Here is a 13,142-nt window from a genome sequence, read left to right as displayed (position 1 = left end):
CATATCGATGTAGCAAATAACTAGGAATCTATTGCAAAAGCAAAATGCCAGCTGGCGGAGAGTAGGTAATACTAAATAAATGAAACGTCAACATGATATGATCGTGAATTGTGACGGAATTTGATAATCAAGTTGTGAATTCCTATTGATTTTTATTAGGAATTTTATCATATTTTAATAAAAACAAGTCATTAAGATAATATCTGACAGTGGCAGTTTGTTATATGTTTTTGAAAATATGTAGTTTGGTGATGATTATACTTCAAAAAATAATTTATTAGACATTGTTGATATCGGTGATATTTACTTGAAAAACTCGCAAATATGTCTTTGCCGGGTAATGGGATTTTTGTGGTGCAAGGCGAGATGGCCATGCTGGTCACCGCCATGCGACGGAGTACACGCTGGGGTTCTCATTCCTTCCCTAATGAGGAATATGACGTCCTTATGAGAACCTTTCAAGATTTGAAGACTATATTAAATCAAGTGGATGATTTACGTTTACTAGACCCATCGACGTACTTAAGTCCTTTCCTAGAAGTTATTAGAAGCAAGGAGACCACCGGACCAGTAACAACTTTGGCTTTATCAGCTATACACAAATTTCTTTCTTATGGACTAATCGGTAAGATGTTTAATTGACAATTTAAAAAGAAAATTATCATACTAATTACCTCATGAAACAATATCGTATTTTAAATTAGCTGTTGTCTTATATTTTTGACTATATTTCCTTACTACTTTTAATAACTGCTAATAAACATTGAATAATAATAATTTATTATAAATTAGGTTAAAAGATAAAAAGATTAATAAGTTATCTAATTTGAAATATATAAATTATGTCAAGTGTCTCCTTAATCTGAAATACTTTATCAATCAAAAAAATTACATTATTTCAAAAATAATAAAAACAATATTTTCATCATAAAACAAAAAAAAACTATGAACCTGTGGCTTTACCCATAGAAAGTTTATAAAACCTTACCTATAAACGCACATAAAACGTCACCTGTAATTTTATGCCCAGTAGGACTCAAACTATCTACATACTGAATTATACCAAATCTGTTCTGTGATTTAAGTGTGAAATGGTTGCAATTCTTAGAATGATATGGTGTATTGAGTATTAACCACTTGAAACTTTAATGTATAGCTTGAATTAAAATAGGTATCATGATTCAATCATAACACAATTAAAGTTATGAATGTCATTAATACATTTTAAAGTAATTTCAATAGATGCTTGTTGTCATTACGTTGTAATTTGATGAATCAAAACAGTTTTGAAAAAGTTTTATTAATATACAATCTTAGTATATTTTTATAAAAAAAATATATTATCTTTAAATAAAGATTATATGTAAATTCAACGAGATATTAGTTTGGTCTTCCTAAAATTTTTATTGTTTTAGTAAAATTTAGTCCAATTTTCTGATGCATTGTTATTTTAACTTATATTTGATTATATAATTAAAATTTATCAACTAATGTTGTGATCTTATCCTGCTTATGTCATAATTTTACAATTTATTTAGATGGTAACTGAGTTTAGACGGACTCTTGTCTATTTTTGATCAATGATTCTGAATAGGTGATCCATTCATTGCTAGTTTTGCTATTGATTGACAAAAAATATTGAATTAAATTTTAATTCCAAATTTTTGTAATTATTTCTAAATTAATTTGACTAAATATTGTCTGTTCATACATTGAATGTGTTTTTTTAGTTTATAAAACAATAGGGCTTGTGATTTGAGTACTGTTTTAATGAACTTTTCATTTAATTTTAGTTATACAGATATGGTTTTTATGGCTTTTTGTTTTTATGGGCTTGTGATGTTAAGATTGTTATCTTTTCAAATTTATATTTGAATATTTCTGTATAGGACATGGTCATCATACAAATACTAGGGCCAATTATTATATTAGGCCAAACAACACTACTTTGAGTCTTACATGTTTAAATAGTTGCGCATTTGAGATAGAAGGAGTAATTCAAATTTTTTAAGGTACCATAAACTTATTTACCATCAGGTGGTCTATTTGACCATTTGACAGCTCATTAAAAATGTTTATGAAGCCCGGGAGGAGTTACAGGATGTGTTAGGGATATTTTGTGATTTATCTAAGGCATTTGATTGTCTGCTTCGCGAAATTTTGATCAGGAAGCTACATTATTATGGCTTTAGAGAAACTGCCCTTAATCATCTGATTTCGTATCTAAGCAATCGGTTTTAGAGGGTTGATGTGAATGGGAAGAAATATTCCGGGGCTACAGTTACTGTGTTGGTACCTCAAGGATCAATTCTTGGTCCATTTCTCTTCCTCGTTTATATAAATGACCTGCCACATTTCTTGGGTAATAAACACAAGATAGTTTTGATGGTGATGATACTTCTATAATTTTTATAATAAAAATACTGCTTTCAATATATGATGATGTGAAAAATGCTCTCACTGAAATAGTAAATTGGTTTAGTGTTAATAACTTACTGTTAAAAAGTAAGAAGACAAAATGTACTAAATTCATTACTTCTAATGTAAGATGTGTCAACGGACGTACTTTTAAATGGGAAGCATTAGATTTTGATGTGAAACAACATATAAATAGATTGGCGACTAAACTTAGCCTTGCAGCTTTAGAAAGCATGTAAAAAAAAATAGCCTATTGACTGATGTTGACACGGCACGCCCAATTTATTTAAGATATTTTAACAGTATAATGTCTCGTGGCATTCTTATCTTGAGTAATGCAGCCCATATGAATACAATTTTTACTGCAGAAGAGGGCTATTCTTGCAATCTATAACCTGGGCCATTAAGATGTAAATTAAAAAAATGAATATCTCTTCTCAATTTTTTTTTTGATAATGTTATATATGTACGCAAATTTATAAACGATTTTTCCAGAAATTGTGACGTACATACTATTAATAATAGGAACATGTATAAACTTGTTTAGCAATTACCTGCTTAGCCCTGTGAGCTAGTAACTCTTTTGTAGGATATTTAATTGTAAAATTTATAAGAATTGTTAAAAATCGTTTGTGTGCTAAAGGATATTACAAAACTAATGACTTCTTAGTTGATTGCACACCTTGGGGTTCAGATGATCGCCTCCAAGCTGTTTCAAATAACATAAATATATATTATGTTATTGTATGAAACAAAAATTGTAAAAAAAGACATTTAAAAAAAGTCCTACTGAGTTTCTTTCATCGGTTCCTCTCAGGTCCGAGGTGTTTATTTCCGACCCGATGGTAGATTTTTGACTATCAATAAGCAAGTGTTACACTTTGACAGTCCGCCTATGTCATAAAAAAAAAAAAATTAAATTTCGAATAATATAATTTGTATATGTTTTCCTATGGACCTAGACTAATATGATATGTTGCCATATTTCAGACCCGACCCACTCGAGCGTACCAGCAACAGTTGAAGACATCGCTGATGCAGTCACCCACGCCCGTTTTGTTGGAACTGATCATTCGTCGGACGGTGTGGTGCTTTTGAAGATTTTACAAGTAATATTCTTTACATTCCTGTTGCAAATGAGTCTTACAGCTTCGTTATTTTATGAAGTATTCAATTGTTTCCAATGAATTTCTCATTATAAAAGACACATATTTATGAGACATTTAATTTACCGTACAATATTATTTCACATTATAGAAAAAAAAAAAGAATTCGCACTATTTATTTATTTTTATAACTGGAAGACAAGCAACAAGATGGGCCCCCAGATGGTATGTGGTCACCATTGCCCAAAGATAGGTACTTTTTAGACCGTCAATGCGTTGCCGACCACATTTAAACATACAAATATACTGGAGCAAATTCCACGTTTGGGGTAGGGTTTTGCGGTTTGGGTTTTTTGGCCTTTCCAAAGTAACCGGTTCTTGTTTTCGCATCCAGTCCGGTCCCGAGACCTCCTTCCAGTCATAATTCTGCTTCCAAACATAATTATACCGAAATTATTATAAAAAAACAATGATAAATAAGTTGTATTACTTCAAAACAAGATTATATTGAAGATGAATATGACTTGGCGTGGACTTAGTATGTATTTTTTTTTTAGGCAGGATATATAAAATAATAATTGTACTTTACTGCCATACTCTGTAATTAAAATGGTGGAAAAGAGTAACTACTGAGTTTCTTGCCGGTTCTTCTCGCTAGAATCTACCTTCCGAACCGGCGGTAGCTTTCAATTTAATTCAGCACTGTAATATGACGATTCAAACGTGATTTTATGAGACTACTCGAATAAAGAATATTTTGATTTCGTTTTAGGTTTTACGTACTCTTATGCTGAGTCCTGAAGGCGCCATGTTGACCGATGAAAGTGTTTGTGAGATTATGCTCAGCTGTTTTCGAACGTGTTTTGAGACGAGACTTACAGGTAAAAAGAAACTTAAATGTTTTATTAATATCCTAGCATTAGTTCGCATGTGTAATACCTTTTAAAATCATTTTTGTAAATCATTATCCGATGTAATTAACTCGGCAATTATTGTACGTGGGTCCAACAACAATTGTATACAGATTCTGCTTCATCTAGTAAAATTTAATGAACGCAAACATTACGAAGATAATTTTATGGATATGTCCCAGCCAACTGGTTAAATTAGCCATTCACTGAAACGCATAGCCACTTTACTAAACGGCGCCGTTTAACTAAAAGGAAACCAAGAAAAAAATCAACTAATTCCAACTTGCATACTTTTTGCAGAACTTCTCCGCCGTAACGCCGAGCAGAGTCTCCGTGACATGACTCAGCTGATTTTCATGAGACTGCCACAGTTCCCGCCGGAAGACGCAGCTACGAATTACGCAACCGTCGGTCTGTCCCTGAAGCGGAGGGACAAGTCCTCTAAGAAGAAAATGGCGCAAGCTAACAGTAAGAGAGTTACTTTCGTATTTATAATATTACTAGTCAAATCAAGTCGGTAATTTTATTAATAATATTATGATTCGAATTTACACGAATCATCAATATTAAATTTAAATTGTATGTACTCGAATACAGTATATTTTGATTTTTGTTTATGATTATTATTAAAGTCTTAACTCTAACTTAAACTTAGGACAATATGATTTACTTAAGTTTTCGTAACTCATTAGATTTACTTCCTGGTTTTGGTTTAGAAGCTTTTATATCTCTATAAGCCTTGGCAATAACATATCTAAGTAAAAGTAAATATGCTATCTGAGTAAAATTCTTAACTACCATATGTCATATAAGTTAGGTGTCATGCCGAAATTTATATTAAGCGGGCAAAAGTGACTGGAAAATGAAGTTTCCGAAATGTGCTCACTAGATGGCGCTGAACGTATTTAAATCGCGCTAACGTGTTGTTCGCGTGGAAATATATAGAGGCACAATGTGAGTTCCAAGTTTAAAAAGGGTGTTTACCGCTTCGATGGTACGCACGCCGTTATCGGTGTGCGGGGTATGGTTATCAAGACATACCCAACACATAATTTTTGGATCCAGGAGGCTGTTGGCTACCCATAAGTACCGGCGCCTCTTCAGAGTCTATCATTATTCGTCAATAACAAATTGATTTCGATAATACTGATACTGGAAATATTATGAAAATGCAACTATGAACAGTAAAAGTCCCATTGATAGGCCTAGTTTCTCCTTTAGAGATGTTTATAGAAATCATTCCACCACGCTGCTCTAGTTGGGTTAGTAGGTACACACGTGCCCGAGTCATCTTCATCAAATACAGGTTTATTCACGTTTTCCTTCAAAGCCAAATTTATTAGTTACTTCGTGTATAAAATTTTACATATTAATATTTCATCTTTGGATTTAGAAGATAACATTGCTTAAAAAGTGTGTGTGTTTGTGTAACGAAAAAAATTCCCGTTTGGATAATTTTGTCCACTGGAGCCAAGATACTTGAGCCCCGTGTGCACACATTTAAAAGTATTTGGAAATGATAAAAGGCAATGTTAGTAATTTAACTATTAAAGAGAAATTTCATATAAAAAGTAGGGTTTTTCTTGCATAATATTTACACAAATTTTGATGTATGTTTTAAAATAAGAATTTTATTCATATTTCTCATAAATGACATACTTATATAAATTAATAAATAATTAAACGTTATAATAGTAAATATTCCCATATATAATTTAATTAATGAATTACTAATATACCTATTTACCCCTAATTATATTAAGCTCAAGGCTTGTGCTAGGAGTCAGGATCGTGGGATTTTTACATCACTAAGCGGCCAGGTGGCCTAAACCACTGCGCTATTGACGCTTATAATATAAATACCGATCGAAGTCAGGTCGCCAGCGTGCCATGTCATTGAAGTTAATTTATTAATAATAAAATTTATGATATAAATATATATATATGTCTATCATAAAGCACTCAGAACGAATGTAGCTTCCCTACTAGGGTATTAGGATTATGTAGGGGACATACAAACAAACATATTTTACCTCTTTATAATATGAGTATAGATTTATTATTTATAATGTATATGTTACTGTAAAAGTTCCAACTAGGGTAAATCTTAAGATTTTCCAGTAAAACCTAAGATTTACCGACATGAGTTGGTAAATGTAAGTATTTATTATAAAGGGACGACATTTTCGGACTTTTACCATTCCGACCTAACCTAACCTAACATGTAAATCCTAAGATTTACCAAGTGAATGATGGTACAAGTTCGAATCTCAAAGTTCTATGGACATTTACCATTCATAATCGGTAAATCTTAGGTTTTACTGGAAAATCTTAAGATTTACCGTAGTTCGAGCTTTTACAGTGACATATATATTAACTAAATGCGATGTATTTGTAATGATAGTGTTTCTTTTCAAGGTACAAATTCCTTGGACAGGAAGTCAATAACGGAACAGACTGGCGTCGTTGATTATGAAGTCGATTCGGAATCAAATAAGCACGTTCAAGGATACGGGTAATTGTATATAGTTTTACTTCTAGTGGTAGTTTTACGTGGTGGTAGGGCTTTGTGCAAGCCCGTCTGGATAGGTAAATAGCAATATTTAGTATTGCTGTGTTCCGGTTTGAGAGGTGAGTGAGCCAGTGTCTTCAAGCACTACGGACTTATATTAGTTCCCAAAGTTGATGGCGCATTGGTTTGATGTAAGGAATGATTAATATTTCTAACAGTGCCAATGTATATGGGCGGTGGTGACCACTTACCATCAGGTGGCTGTACCGTGTGAAGCCGGGACACGTAACTAGTACATTATATAAGTTAAATTTAAGTAAGTTTATTTAATATTGTTTATTAATTTAATTGATTTTTTTTAAGATAATGTAATCAGTTTTAAAGGCATTTTTTTATTTTATTGTCGACTGATATGTATTTTTCTCTAATTTTATGATTTACAGTCAAGATAAGAATCTAATAGATGAGGCAGAGATAACAATCGAACCGGTCGATCAGGTCAAAAGTCCAACGAAGAAACACGCGCGTCACTCCTCCATGGACCTGGCTGCGACCGAAAACTCGTCCATAACTCAGCTACTCGAGAAGTGCGTGAGCAATACGGAGAGTGGAGAAATCGAAACTGGAGAAGTGAAGAAATCCGAGGAGGATGACGTTGAAGTCGTTGAAGCTGCGGAAGTCGACGGTACATTATTTTTTTATTGTTTTTCTTTGTCCATGAGACGGTACACTAAATATATACACGTAGAATGTGTATTCAACACATAAACGCACGCAAATACACATATTCGTGCGTAAATATACAAGTCTTATACATACAGCCTACTCTCCCTCCCAAACGATATTATGTCTTGCTGTTTGGCGGTAGAATTTAGATAAGTGGTTGGTACCCAGACGGGTATTCATAAAGCCCTACTACTGACTAAAATTACTAGAATAAAAAAAAAAAAATCCTTATTTCCTCAGATCCCACACAAGCAGACTCTCAGTCCGCCAAAGAAGATGTCCAGAATGATAGCAGCGAGAAATTAGAGGAATACGTAAATAATAGGGGCATTCGTTTCACACCGCAAGACGAGTCACTGAATTTGCAGCCGTACGGGTTGGTCTGCGTGCGGGAGTTGTTCAGGTTAGTCTACGAGTTAGATGACATTGTATTAGGTATGATACCTGATCATATGTGCTCTTTTCTTCTGGAACTGTGATGACATTGACTTTAAAAACTTACGTTAAAGATTAAGATACTTCGAGTCTATATTATGATGAGCAAATTGAAAATTCCTCCTTAATATTTTCTTCCAGATTCCTGATATCACTGTGTAATCCACTAGACACACAGAACACGTCCGCTATGGTCCACTTAGGCCTCAGTCTGGTGGCCACTGCGCTGGAAGTTGGAGCGGATCAGATCGCAAAGTACCCGTCGCTGCTCTACCTAGTGAAGGATCCACTTTGCAAGAACCTGTTAAGTGTGAGTTGCACATACATTTTTGATCGCCTTTCAGAGGCGATATTATTTAGTAGAGGTTAAGGAACCCAGTAAAAGTTGTTTTTTTTTTAATTCTAGTACATATTTCTTTAAATATGGAATTTTTAATATTTAAATAGCGCGCGATAACGCTACTTTGACAATATGGCGCTGCAATGGGGTCGGTGACGTCAGTTGCCTGTATTGTAATCTGTGGCACATATAATCCACATACAGTGGGCAAACGAGGTTAACAAGCAAGTGACGTCACCATAAACGCAGCGTTTTGTGTCACGTGCACAACGTTTAAAAAAAATGCATTTTTATTTATGGATTTTTTAATAAATTAATTCTTATTTACAACTATTGTTAATAAATAACCATTTTTAAACTCATAATATATACTGATTACAATAATTAACGCTTTATTTTTCGCATTGTCAAATAGCCTGTTATGTATTAAATAAAGGCATATTACTTAATACTTGATTATATAGGTATGTAGACGATTAATAGGTATTTAATGTATTCTTGATTTTCAGCCAGGATATGTATTCTAATATAATAAATGCGAAATAAAATCCTATATTGATAGATTTAATTATACACACGCAAGAGTTTTAGTAGATTTTTTTTTTTTAATATTCTTTGTTTTTTTAATTATTTTTAATCATTTCGTTTTTTGTAATAGTACTGTATCGAATATCGTGGCATTTTAATATATATAGGTTAAATTAATTTTTTTTTCAGTTGTTAGATACAGAAAGAATATCCATATTCGCGTTGGATCTCCAAATCTGGTTTCTTCTTTTCGAAGCGCTCAGGACCCACCTCAAATATCAAATGGAGGCATTTTTTAAGAAGATTATAGATATAGTATCCGCTGATACGACGAAATCAATATACGACTTGAAGGAAATACACCATATAGCGTTGGAAAATCTAGCCCAAATGTTCAGGATACCTGGCCTTTGCACGGAGCTCTATTTGAATTTCGACTGCGACGTTTATTGCATCAACGTTTTCGAGGAACTGACGAAACTGTTGTCGAAGAACGTCGTCTCGTCAACCGCTTACAATATCCACACGATGTCGTTAGAGGCGTTGATGACGATCATTGAAGCCATAGAGATGGGCACGATGCAAAAGGTGGAAATAGAGAACGTCGAAGAAGAGAAGGAGGCAGAGTATGACGTCCGAGGCGGTCACGTGACGCTCGAGCTCGGCGGGTTGGACGACGCTTCCGTGGTCAGTGATCACGTGACTCATGATATAAGCCACTATTTCGGCGGCGGGAGAACGGGGCGACACAAGCCGTCGACGGATTTGCCGTCTGAAGCTGAATTGGATAATGTTAAGAGTATGAAAAAGGTATGCTGAGATGTTTTCGAAATGTTGAAGTGAGTGAAATACTTAGTTATACTAAATTATCAAATTTTTTTCTCAGTGGGTAACTCAAGGTACGGAGCTGTTCAACCAGAAACCGGAGCGTGGTATCGAGTTCCTCCAAGAGCATGGTGTGTTACCCACCCCATTGGATCCGCACCAAGTAGCTTTGTTTCTCAGAGAGAACCCAGATTTGGACAAGAAAATGATTGGTGAGTTACCTATTGTTAAAGTGTTAAAAATATAGATTTTTCTTATACAAAACAACATTATATCTTAAAATATATTTGGTGGTAGATCTTTGTGCAAGTCCGTCTGGGCTGGTGCTACTCACTCATCAGACATTCTACCGAAGATATAAATATTTAGTATAGTTGTGTTCCGGTTTGAATAGAAGTGTCACTGCAGTCACAAGAGACATAATTTAGTTTCAAAAGTTGGTGGCGCATAGACAATGTACAGCGCCAATGTCTATGGGACGTTTTTAATATTTAACCTGGTGGATCATATAAAAAAATGCTCATCGACATTTAATTAATTATTTTTTAATTTGTATTTTTTGAAGGCTAATCAACAAATACGAATTAAAATAAGTCGTCGTAGAGTTCAATATGTTTTTTTTTCTTTTAATTGCAATTTCAAAATTTCGAACGTGAAACTGCTTGGCAGTTAAAAAAAACATGGAGGCATATTCAAATAACATGAATGAAATTATGATTAAGATACAACAACGGCACGAACATATAATAATACCGAACCGAACTATTAAGGAAATAAAACCGAACGAACTATAAAACATTTATTAATAAAAGAGGTAACCAATTTAATTTCCATGAAATAACTAGGAGTATAACTTTTGGGTGTCAGGTGAATATATATGCAAGCGATCTTCTCGCGAAGAAGAAGGTGGGCCGAGCATACTGACGGCCTTCGCGGACAGCTTCGACTACACCGGCCTGCGCATCGACCAGGCGCTCCGACTCTACCTCGAGACCTTCCGCCTGCCCGGGGAGGCGCCGCTCATCTCGCTCGTCATGGAGAAGTTCGCTGAGCGCTGGCACGTGAGTGAGCCTGGGGGCAGGACGGTTACTTCGCGAGGGTTTCATTTTATTTAATGGTTTTCAATTTTTCTCAAGAACAGCCTGTTAATCGTTTTCTTTTTAAGGAAAAATTTAGTGTACATCCACCCTGCTCTAATGCAAGTTCGATTTCCACTGCTCAAATTCTTTTTATTTTTCCGTTTTATGAGGTACATGTTTGGAATGAGTATCCATTCGACTAATTTGTTTTTCTACAGTCAACAAACGGCGAACCCTTCGCGAACACCGACGCGGCGTTCCGCTTGGCCTACGCCGTGATCATGCTAAACGTGGACCAGCACAACAACAATGCGAAGAAATTGAACGTGCCCATGACAGTGGAGGACTTCGTGCGCAATCTTCGAGGTTGCAATGGAAACGGAGAATTCGATCACGCGATGTTGGAAGCCATATTCCACTCGATAAAGTGAGTCGACTTCCCGTAGGCGTCCCGTGCCTCGCGACCGGTTCGATCGTACCACGGTCGCCCCGCGACAACTTCGAGATCTCAATTGAATTCGTCCGAAACCGGTAATGAATCCCACCGGACACGCATGTACAGCTGCCGACTCTCGCGGCAGGACCGAGGAGATGGTGATGCCGGCGGAGCGCGTGGGCCCGCTGCGCGACGCGTACCTGTGGCGCGTGCTGCAGCGCCGCGCGCGCCGCCCCCCCGCGCGCTACCGCCGCGCGCCGCCGCGCCCGCACGCCGCGCACGGGCGCCTGCTGCCGCCCGCCTGCCCGCCCGCCGTCAGTGTCGCACTCGCACGCATGTTTCAGTGCCGTTTTGAGATATTTTATCGTCGAAACCCGATCGATCGATTGGGTTAGAGTCCCCTATCGGGAGCACATTTTCATTTCCATCCACCGCCGCCGCGCAGGTGACGGCGCTGTCGGCGGCGTTCGAGCGCGCGGCGCCGCCCAGCGCGGCGGACCTGGCGGGCGGCGCGCGCGACTGCCCGGCGCTGGCGGCGCTGGACGGGCTGGAGCGCTGCGCCGCGCTGGTGGCGCGCCTGCCCGCCGACTCGCTCTCCCTCGACACGCTGCTGCTCACGCTGTGCAAGTTCACCGGCCTGCTGGCGCCGCAGCACACCTCCTACGTGGCCATCGGTGGGTCTCCTGCGGGGTCGACCGGCTCGCAGAGGCGTGCGCAGACCCGAGATGTAGTGCTGTGCTTCCGGCAGGCGTGTCGCTGGGGCAGTCGCTGAAGGCGCAGTGCGCGCTGCGGCGAGCGTGCGCGGTGGCGGCGCGGCACGCCGACTGCGTGCGCGACGGCTGGCGCCACCTGCTGGAGATCGTCAACACGCTCTACATCGGCCGCCTGCTGCCGCAGGTACTGCTCGTCGGGCCGGCAGACCGGTCTGTGCGCGAACCGCTCGGAGTAGTCACTACGCCTGTATTGGCATACAACGGCGTCGTCTACGTACTGACAATATGGACTGCAATTATGATAATTTCTGAATATTCTTACAAACTTGACTTTCTAAAATAACACTTAACATTTATAATAATCTAAATTTTTTAAATAAAATTGCGGTAAAAAATTATCGTTTGTAATATTTTTAATGAACATTTCTGGTATAAATCAGCTTGACGTCAAATTTTTCTAAAATAAATGAGTAGCAATGTAATGTCTTATGTCCATATAGTGTCTGGTGGAAGCCGAAGATTACTTAGCGCCCGAAGGCAAGGTATCGTTGATACGAGAAGCAGTGAGAGGCAGCGACAGTGGGCTGCTATCCAGCATATATTCCTACATAGCGCTCGGAGAAAGTGGTATGTTGGGTATAATTTACTTTTGATACTATACATATATTGAAACTTATTTCATTTTATCAATTTTTGTATAATCTTAGAGCTACAGAACATATATGTCACGATGGTCAATTTCAATCGAAGAAGGAATAAAGATAAACAAACGTTAGATTTGCGTATTCCATGATATTAGCTAATAGCTCAGCTGTATTGTACAATACTAATATATTTTTTTATTTAAAACACACCACTGATCCACTTAACTAGTAATATCCACTTTAATTTAACTTCGAATTTTTTTCACAAATTCATAATAAATATCATAGACTATTCAGGTTCTCGACCAATGATATCAGTTCGATGTCAAATGGCGTTTATTTGACTTTTGTCCTCTTGCGATTGTAATAGAGTATAAACAACTAATTCTATATATTCAAAATTAGTTTGATTAGATTAATTATTTTGATTATTTTTTTATATTAAATAGATTTAAAGATAAATTTATTG

General features: G+C 36.9%; 1 protein-coding gene and 1 non-coding gene across 2 annotated transcripts in view; both read left to right on the top strand.

Moving 5' to 3' along the window:
• Positions 1–67: 67 nt before the first annotated feature.
• Garz (gartenzwerg) overlaps positions 68–13,142 on the top strand; it is a 97,801-nt gene continuing 84,726 nt past the window's right edge. The window contains exons 1-16 of the mRNA XM_064217444.1: positions 68–625; positions 3,409–3,527; positions 4,297–4,405; positions 4,736–4,903; positions 6,854–6,950; positions 7,391–7,632; positions 7,914–8,076; positions 8,250–8,418; positions 9,166–9,786; positions 9,863–10,013; positions 10,669–10,862; positions 11,099–11,307; positions 11,462–11,630; positions 11,762–11,990; positions 12,065–12,213; positions 12,530–12,656. Coding sequence (XP_064073514.1) covers positions 325–625; positions 3,409–3,527; positions 4,297–4,405; positions 4,736–4,903; positions 6,854–6,950; positions 7,391–7,632; positions 7,914–8,076; positions 8,250–8,418; positions 9,166–9,786; positions 9,863–10,013; positions 10,669–10,862; positions 11,099–11,307; positions 11,462–11,630; positions 11,762–11,990; positions 12,065–12,213; positions 12,530–12,656 — 3,217 coding nt within the window. The 5' untranslated portion in view covers positions 68–324. The remainder of the gene's footprint in view (positions 626–3,408; positions 3,528–4,296; positions 4,406–4,735; positions 4,904–6,853; positions 6,951–7,390; positions 7,633–7,913; positions 8,077–8,249; positions 8,419–9,165; positions 9,787–9,862; positions 10,014–10,668; positions 10,863–11,098; positions 11,308–11,461; positions 11,631–11,761; positions 11,991–12,064; positions 12,214–12,529; positions 12,657–13,142) is intronic.
• Positions 5,405–5,535, top strand: LOC113404384 (U11 spliceosomal RNA). The gene has a single exon (XR_003369394.2). It is a non-coding gene; the product is annotated as a U11 spliceosomal RNA (small nuclear RNA).

This window comes from Vanessa tameamea, chromosome 17, assembly GCF_037043105.1.
Source record: "Vanessa tameamea isolate UH-Manoa-2023 chromosome 17, ilVanTame1 primary haplotype, whole genome shotgun sequence".
Taxonomy (NCBI): domain Eukaryota; kingdom Metazoa; phylum Arthropoda; class Insecta; order Lepidoptera; family Nymphalidae; genus Vanessa; species Vanessa tameamea.
The sequence above is the reverse complement of the archived record's forward strand: the minus strand, read 5'-3'. Positions and strand labels throughout refer to the sequence as shown.